Below are 9282 nucleotides of genomic sequence, written 5' to 3' on the forward strand. Positions count from 1 at the left end.
TGTCGCGACAGAAAGCCAGGCAACTGCACTAGGCGAGAGATGGCAAGAATCTGATTGGTTTATAATAATTTGACTGGCGGAACAGAAAATCCCAAAAGACAAAATGAAAATACGACGTCGGGATGCAACGGATTCGACAGTAAGCTCATATATCATAAGGCTAGAGGCTTCCGACCTTATCAATTCGATTTACGAAATAATAGAATGATTAATTTATTAGATAAATAGTCCTAAAAACATACATTGCAATCATACATTGTTTGATTTCCTTTACATTCAGCTATAGTTCCAGGGACACAGCCAGGGGGGGTGGCCATGGGGGCCCGGGCCCCCCCTTTTAGCAGCCAAAAATCCAGTAAATGTATGAGACCAAGAGAGCATAAAATATCTTATGCTCTCTTGATGAGACAATATCTAAAATACAGCGAAAAATGCCTTGAAAGTCCCTTTTGGGCCCCCTTCTGTTAAAAATCCTGGCTACGCCGCTGAGTTGTTTTAATTCTCGCAATACTTTTATTGAGTTGTTGCATTAAACGCTGGAGGCCTGTGGTATAAGGTTGTGAAGGCTGTATAATGGTGTATAAGATGTACAAGGCTGTATAGGCTTATAAGGTTGTGTAGGCCGTATAAGGGTGTATAGCTGTACAAGGCAATATAATAGTAAATAATAACAATATATAATAGTACAATATAATAGACCATATATGAAGTACCTACCCTAATTGATTAACCATCCGCTGTCCCGAAAAGTATATCGTGGGCGCACTTCCCTCTCCGCCCGTGGCAAATTGTTTCCCGTTGTGAACGCCATCAAAACTCAGCCCCGGTAAGCTGCACAGCGGTTTTTTGTACAACCACAGGCAAACCAAAACACATTTTTCCCACTACAAACCCTTGACTTACCTCCGAACAAGGGACCCTGCGCGCAGATGCTGACCCACAGGTAGCCCAAGTAATGGTTTGGAATCGGCCGTTCTTCTTAGAGGTTAAACGAGTGGATTCAAGTAGGGGTTTTTTGTTAAATGTTGCCAATAAAATTGCCTTAAAACTTAGAACATGTCGTGTTGTGGTCAAATGTTTGTCTAATAACGTTTTGGGGGTGGTTTTCTTCGCGAAATATACAGCTTCACTAACCCTACTTTTACTTATTTATTATATATATAATTGTTTTATATATGTTATATATAAACAAATACTAAACATTTACGCTTTGTAAAAAAATCTTAATGCGAAAAAATCGAATCATTTTGTCACATGATTGAAATTTTCCCATCATTCGCTTCGCCCCTGTTTGTTACCGCTCCCCACTTCCCGATGAAAGTCGTGTATTAGAAACTTCTGTTTTTGGAAATTTAATGTGCCTATGATGGCAAATACGTATGACAGATTTGGTCTTGGGCTGCTATTACTTCTCTGCCTTTATATCTACCCTGATCTAGGTAGGTTCGGGGCTTTGCTTTTCGCTTTTTGTTCTGTTTCCTATAGGAATTGTAATCGGTCGTTGTTGTTTGTTGTTCCGTCTCGTTACAGTTTTTGGAGCTACTTCCTTTATCCCTTTTGAGAAGAGTGTGGCAGTGATCGAAGGAGAAACAGCAAGTCTTGTGTGGAACTATACCGTTGATGATAGGAACACTGAGTTTGGAAACAAGGCTCCTAAGTGGTTTACTTATTCCACTGGAACCAAAGAATTACTCATGTACGATAATGCCTTCGCAAGTTGGAGTTCGGTGGTAGACTGCCCTGCAAGATACATAGGTCGTATCAGCCGAAAACCAGTGGCAACACTGGTTATTAAGAACGTCACTAAAAACGATGCAGGCAACTATAGCTGTGAAATAGAATTTAATGGCCCTGTTCTTCCCATTAAAGCCTACATTTTCCTTACTGTTGATGGTAGGTTACAACGACATTTTTAATGAGCTTATTTTTGTTTCTGTTATAGAAAAGAGTGTAAAATTTGTTATCTGTTAAAAGCTTCTATTTATTATACATAAAAGTTTTTGCATAGAATTGAAACTCTATTTTAAAAACATTGTTTACAAAATTATCTTGTACAGTATGTATGGTGCCAACCAGTGTTTGCATTGGAACTTCTTAAAAGAAGTGAAAAGAAGAGTGTTAAAGTTTTTTGGCTGTCATTGCAAAAAGTTGTGGGTTTCTTTGAACCTATTTTCTAAAGATTACTTTTACAAGGAAACACGCTCATTCAACTATTTTGCGACTGTTTGTTGATTAAAGCAACTACTTAAAAGTTTTTGTACACCCAGGGTGGGTTTTCGCAGGCCCATACCCAGGGGGGGTCCATCCTGTGGAGATACTGCAAAGGTCAGATTTTTATCAAAGAACTCATTCCCCCCCCCCCCAGAAAATTAGAAGGCCCACTTTTTCGCATTTGCCCCCCTCCCTCCCCCCAAGAAAAATCCTGGTTACGGGCCTGTTTAGTACTAAGAACAGTTGCCAATGTTGCTATTTCTGTTTTGGCTTGGTTGCAATATCCTGAAAATGTTCTTGCTGCTGTATATTATATGACATGATATATATATTTGCACAATATATACAGACTGCTTATATTGTAATCATTAGAATGTGTTATCACATTTCTTCTTTGGATAATTACAGTATTGCTTTTTCCTCATCTCCACCATTTCTATTGATATTGACTTATTTCTGCCATTCACAGATCCACCAACATCACCTCCGACAAAAGACCAAACTATAGCAACAACAACAGGATCACCCCAAGGTTGGTTTGTATTGGAATAATATTGAACCCTTCCTTTGTTATAAATGTAAATGCTTGTTTAGTGCCCTGAGCTCTTTCTCAGTCTTTACAATAAAAAAAGAGGAGCTTATAGATAACAGCTCCATATACTGTCATCCCAATTTGAAGTGATATTTGGTAATAATATTTGATTGAAGATATCTCAGGTACTAGTTTGAATAAGCTAATTGAAACAGATGTTTTTTTGTTAAAGTATTGTGCAGAAGCTTTAAACAGCAGTTACAGATATTACCGTGGTGTTTTCGAAAGAAAATAAGGAGATTGCAAATAATATATTCACAAATAATGACAGTATTTACTTGTGAAGATTAGCAATATAATTGAGTTTAGAGAGACCTCAAACATTGTCCTTTCTTTGCTTTTTTAGGTGTTACTACAACACAAGGTTGGTACAACTTTTGCATGCCACCCTCAATTTAGTATGATTAGGAAGCAGTGGATATTACTGTATACAGGGCTTCTGGAGTTACGGCCTTGTGCGGAAGCAAGTAATTTGGCTTTCTACACGTAATCTGTGTAATCCACAAATTTTTGCGTAATCCGGCGTACTTTGACTGAATTTCAAAAACAAATAAAATAAATAGACGTTCTTTGATAAAACCCAAATGCCTAGGACTAATAATAGCTCATAATCATTTGTTTTTTGTGAAATATAGTGCACAATTCAAGAAGGTCCAGGTAGTTTTTTGCGCATTTTGGGCATAATTCAGTAAAAATGTATTGCACAATCCCGCGTAATTTAGCGCATAGTCATTGATTTTCCACATAATTTTGCAAAAAAATCCCACATAATTTTGAGGTTTTTCACGTGATTCCAGCAGCCCTGTGTACAGTATGAGATGAAAAACATGCTTCAAGAACAACCATTTCTTTCCAGTAGGCTGATTGGTTAGTTAATGCAGAATCTGTTTTTTTTTAATACATTATAAAAGCAACCATAATGTACTTCAGAATTTTACAGAATATGTATTATCCGGATTGTGTTTTCACTATTGATTGAAATACTGGTGGGTATCAAGGTTTAATTAGACTAAACTTGGTCAATATGTTTAGAGCACTTAGCAAATTTCTTTGTGTCAAAACAGCACCAAATGGGCCTGAGTCAACCCCTGCACCATCTACTGGTCTTAGCGGCGGAGCAATTGCTGGAATTGTGGTTGGGTGCCTGGTCTTTGTGGCTATAGTTGTCGGTATAATCTGGTGGAAGAAGTGCCCAAGTGGTTCGTCAAGGGGTATATCAGGTGGGCCAAAGATACAAATAGTGTTAAGAGGGGGGGATGAGGGACATCAGGGATGATGGCCATTCATCTTCAATCAAATAAACCATCGGTCAACTGATGAGTAGTAAGATGGTTGAATAGCGAAATGACGTTACATTCCTTGCCTCTCAGAAATCTAGGTACATGATTTAGCAATAATCTACAATTATTTTTCCAGATTAGATAGTACCAATGCTGAAGAAACAAAAAACCTTTGATAAGGTGAGAGTTAATAAAATCAAGGTGAGGATGAAATAAATGCTGAATGACACTTTGCATAGACATCTTATTGCATTGTTTTTAAATCATACATTTTGTTCTTCTCAAGCAAATATTTCCTTGACTTTATGGTCCATACTTTGCAGAATTGGTGTAAAGAACCTGGTTTTCACAGTATCACAAACCAACATTATTGATTATGCATCAAATACCTCCGAAAAAGGCAAGAATGTACTGTTAGAAATACAAAAGAAAACATTACCAAGGATGGAACTTTAAAGGTACTCTACGATCAGAGAAGGTTCACCCTGTGGTTTATATTATCCGATTTAAGTGCTGTTCTTGTCTAGTAATACTGATCTTTACTGAAAATAATATGTAAATAGTATGCTGATGAGCTACTAAAAATTAAAGGACTTAGTATAGCTTCAAACATTTCTGCAAATTTCGAGAGTTTTGTTCTTAGAGAACAGTTAGTTATTTATATGTGATTTTATAGAAGAAAGAACCTCAGCATAATATCATTTGATATTCTGTTGTACTTTCCACAGCTTAAAATGGGTAAGGTAATTGATTTTTTGACATATTGATTTTTTATATTTTCTTTTCTAAACACTATTTTTGTCAAAAGAAGTCTAGTCTGAGGGTAAATTAATTAGTTAGCGGCTCAGTCAGACAATTGTTTGCTTGTTGAAAATTGTTTGCTTGTTGACAATTGCATTCAGTTCTTATATTGATTCTTGTGTGTTAGGTGATTTTATATCAAATATTGTGTAAGACTATTATAATTGGTCTATAAACTTATTATCCAAGTATGTATGTAACCAAGGTTATAGTTGTTTTGAATGTATACTGTTATTAATGGAAATGTTGCTATTGATGAAAATATTATACTGTAAGACAACAAGAGAGGAAATTATATATAGCTTGCTTTGGCTAGTACACCACATTGTAAATAAGGTCCATAGGTGGTGGTATTGTTGGTGGTGGTATTTATGTTTAGTTTTGATACGGCGTGGTTTGCGTTGGATAGACAATTGAACCTGCCAAAGAACAAAGTTATGTTTTGCGTTCGTTTGAAAACACACCAAACATTTATTGTTTTGCATATATTGCAGTTCTACTCGGAATGGTTTAGACACTGTTTCGAACGCAAAGCAGGACACCGACGTTTTTACCCATTCAAAGAAATGACAATCATAACTCAAAAGTCAACAAAACCAAGTTTAACACCAGCAAACCCCAGAATCTATGGACCTTCTAGTCGCTACTTAAAATCTTGTATTCTTTATTGTAGTTTCTATCCATTAGTGATTGCTAGCTAGGATTCCGCCTGAATTGGCTGTTTGCACATACTTTTTACCCTGATACCTCGGTTGGCAAAGTTGGCTTTATCACTGTGCCTTGAAGCATAGATGTTATGATTATATGCTGCATTATTTACCAGCAATAAAAAAACACCAACTTATTGTGTGTGTTTTGTCTTCGTTTATTGTTCTCTTTGGTTACGTAATTTTAATACAACACTGTGTGTTTGAAATAATTGAGCTGAGACGTGGCGCTCAGACATCCCTAGAACAATGTCGGGGTCGAAGCTCATTCAAGCTGAGTGAACCCTAGCTGAAGTATGTACTTCCTGTTTTTCTGAGAGATGAAGGTTTATATGATCTTAGTAAAGAAACGTCACTTAATATTATAGCCTGAACTTCGATGCTCTTTTGATGGCTAGAAATCCCAAGTATACTACTAAAGAATACCAGACTTTGTACTTCCCTTACAGAAGATTTCGATCATTAAACCCCAACTGACGTGACCGGAATACAAGAATATAACTGAACAACACTTTCGATGGACAGACAATTAAATTAATCAGAGTCACCTTTTCGCATTGAAGCATAGATTTCCGCAGTGTTAAACTTGGGATTGTTTTTTTTTTTTTTCATTTTCTCCAAGCAAAGGACAAGTCATTTCTATTTCCGTTATCTACTTCTTTCCAAGAGAATAACTTTTAATAACTCTATAACCTCCAAAAACCTGATCAAATTCTGGCCCTAATTTTTTTTGTTAAAAGCGGGTATTCGTACCATGGGACCTGGGGATAATGCTACAGTGAGTAGGACTATCGGGAGGGTTTGGGATAGTGATTCGGGTGTTTTTACCATGGCGTATAGGGTGGTTTACGAAGGGGATAGTGGGTAAGGGAGGTATAGACCGGGAAACAGAAAGGCTGATAAGGGGTAAGGTGTACATGCTGGTGGAGAAAGAAGAAGAAAACAAGAAAAGGTAAAAAACATGCAAATAAATGTATGATGAATGACAGTATATAAGAAATAGGATATTTCATAGAGCTCTTTGAAAGGTTAAGCAGCCTCACGTCTGTTCTAGTACAGGGTTTATCATCAGGAGGTAAGACCAAGTACTAGTCAAATGCGATGGGGAGAATGGAAACTGGGAGCCGAGGGATGCTAGGAGAGGAGGAAAGACGGAGATACCTGGTAAGGCTCTAATACCCTTAAACGAGAATCCGCACTGCAATATAGCCTTCTCAAAAAGGTGTCTCAAAACAATGCCTTGATAGTGTCTCGGTGCTTTCTGGACATATGAGAAGAAAAGACATCGAGGTAAAATGCGTAACAAAAAAAACGACTTTGTTATAGATAATATGCAGTCATCCATATGTAAAGGCAAGGGAATGTATTGCAGCTAGTAGCTAGTTACCTCGATTTCAACAAGCGCACCACGTACAATCAAGCTGCTAAAAGCGCCGACCGTCAAAACGAAAGGTTCTCGTCATCCATCTACTTTCTAATAAGCAGCACACACGTGGAGTCAGCCTACACTTTTGATTAAGCGCATCAGCAATCTTAAAGTCATCTGAATATTACATGAGCACCGTTGAACAGAGCACCGATGAAGTCTTTGTAAAATTTTGCTGCAACCCAATAAAAGGAGACGTTTCTGTTATACCGCGCAGTCTTACCCATTTCAAAAGGATGTGCACTTATTCAAGGGTGTGTACTTATTTAAGTGTGTGTAGTTGTTCAAGGATGTGTACTTATTCAAGGGTGTGTACTTATTCAAGGGTGTGTAACACTTATTCAAGGGTGTGTACTTATCCAAGGGTGTGTAACACTTATCCAAGGGTGTGTAACACTTATTCAAGGGTGTGCAACACTTATTCAAGGATGTGTAACATTTATTCAAGGGTGTGTACTTATTTAAGGGTGTGTAACACTTATTCAAGGGTGTGTACTTATTCAAGGGTGTGTAACACTTATTCAAGGGTGTGTACTTATTCAATGGTATGTACTTATTCAATGTTATGTACTTATCCAATGGTATGTACTTATTCAATGGTATGTACTAATTCAAGGGTGTGTACTTATTCAAGGGTGTGTACTTATTCAAGGGTGTGTACTTATTCAAGGGTGTGTGCTCATTCAAGAAGGTGTTCTTTTTCAAGGGTGTGTACTTTTTCAAGGATGTGTACTTATTCAAGGGTGTGTAACACTTGTTCAAGGGTGTGTACTTATTCAAGGGTGTGTAACACTTATTCAAGGGTGTGTACTTATCCAAGGGCGTGTAACACTTATTCAAGTTACAAAAACGTAGGAAGAAACCACCGGACAGCCTCTATCTGCTGGTGTGCGTCTGACCTTGTGGTCTGCGTCGACAGTTGAATTATTAATAAAACCTTTAAAAGAAAAAGTCGACAACAACGCAGATTTATGTTTTTTAGAACGATATTTCGGCAGGCCAATACCTGCCTTCTTCACGTTATAAATGAGTTACAATGACATGTTATAGCTATAACATGCCATTGTAACTCATTTATGACATGACATGTTATAGCTATAACATGCCATTGTAACTCATTTATAACCTGAAGAAGGCAGGTATTGGCCTGCCGAAATATCGTTCTAAAAAAACATAAATCTGCGTTGTTGTCGACTTTTTCTTTTAAAGGTTTTACTTATTCAAGGGTGTATAACACTTATTCAAGGGTGTGTAACACTTATTCAAGGGTGTGTACTTATTCAAGGGTGTGTACTTATTCAAGGGTGTGTAACACTTATTCAAGGGTGTGTACATATTCAATGGTATGTACTTATTCAATGTTATGTACTTATTCAATGGTATGTACTTATTCAATGGTATGTACTAATTCAAGGGTGTGTACTTATTTAAGGGTGTGTACTTATTCAAAGGTGTGTACTTATTCAAGGGTGTGTGCTCATTCAAGGGTGTGTACTTTTTCAAGGATGTGTACTTATTCATTGGTGTGTACTTTTTCAATAGTATGTACTTATTCAAGGGTGTGTACTTATTTAAGGGTGTGTACTTATTCAAGGGTGTGTACTTATTCAAAGGTGTGTACTTATTCAAGGGTGTGTACTTATTTAAGGGTGTGTAACACTTATTCAATGGTGTATAACACTTATTCAAGGGTGTGTACTTATTCAATGGTTTTTTCTTATTCAAGGGTGTGTACTTATTCAATGGTATGTACTAATTCAAGGGTGTGTACTTATTTAAGGGTGTGTACTTATTCAAAGGTGTGTACTTATTCAAGGGTGTGTGCTCATTCAAGGGTGTGTACTTTTTCAAGGATGTGTACTTATTCATTGGTGTGTACTTTTTCAATAGTATGTACTTATTCAAGGGTGTGTACTTATTTAAGGGTGTGTACTTATTCAAGGGTGTGTACTTATTCAAAGGTGTGTACTTATTCAAGGGTGTGTACTTATTTAAGGGTGTGTAACACTTATTCAATGGTGTATAACACTTATTCAAGGGTGTGTACTTATTCAATGGTTTTTTTCTTATTCAAGGGTGTGTACTTATTTAAGGGTGTGTACTTATTCAAAGGTGTGTACTTATTCAAGGGTGTGTGCTCATTCAAGGGTGTGTACTTATTCAAGGGAGTGTACTTATTCAATGGTATGTACTTATTTAAGGGTGTGTACTTATTCAAGGGTGTGTAACACTTATTCAAGGGTGTATACTTATTCAAAGGTGTGT

The 9282-nt window shown here is 37.0% G+C and overlaps 2 protein-coding genes and 1 long non-coding RNA gene across 3 annotated transcripts in view; all 3 read left to right on the forward strand.

Moving 5' to 3' along the window:
* Positions 1 to 1303: 1303 nt before the first annotated feature.
* Positions 1304 to 3202, forward strand: LOC125572435. The gene is made up of 4 exons (XM_048732940.1): positions 1304 to 1439; positions 1531 to 1893; positions 2681 to 2743; positions 3150 to 3202. Exons 1-4 carry the CDS (start codon positions 1364 to 1366, stop codon positions 3200 to 3202), a joined length of 555 nt encoding a protein of 184 aa, XP_048588897.1. The 5' UTR covers positions 1304 to 1363.
* A 677-nt stretch (positions 3203 to 3879) lies between these two features.
* On the forward strand, positions 3880 to 4476 carry LOC125572326. Its single transcript, XR_007313767.1, has 3 exons — positions 3880 to 4023; positions 4220 to 4263; positions 4407 to 4476. It is a non-coding gene; the product is annotated as an uncharacterized LOC125572326 (long non-coding RNA).
* Positions 4477 to 4817: 341 nt separating this feature from the next.
* LOC5505340 (hemicentin-2) overlaps positions 4818 to 9282 on the forward strand; it is a 26977-nt gene continuing 22512 nt past the window's right edge. The window contains exon 1 of the mRNA XM_048732941.1: positions 4818 to 4821. Coding sequence (XP_048588898.1) covers positions 4818 to 4821 — 4 coding nt within the window. The remainder of the gene's footprint in view (positions 4822 to 9282) is intronic.

Source organism: Nematostella vectensis, chromosome 9, assembly GCF_932526225.1.
Source record: "Nematostella vectensis chromosome 9, jaNemVect1.1, whole genome shotgun sequence".
In the NCBI taxonomy this organism is placed as follows: domain Eukaryota; kingdom Metazoa; phylum Cnidaria; class Anthozoa; order Actiniaria; family Edwardsiidae; genus Nematostella; species Nematostella vectensis.

Coding starts and splice junctions, on each gene's coding strand:
- LOC125572435 (XM_048732940.1), top strand. CDS start 1,364: ATGATGGCAAATACGTATGACAGATTTGGTCTTGGGCTGCTATTACTT. Junction 1,440..1,530: donor TTATATCTACCCTGATCTAG/GTAGGTTCGGGG, acceptor GTCTCGTTACAG/TTTTTGGAGCTACTTCCTTT. Junction 1,894..2,680: donor CATTTTCCTTACTGTTGATG/GTAGGTTACAAC, acceptor TGCCATTCACAG/ATCCACCAACATCACCTCCG.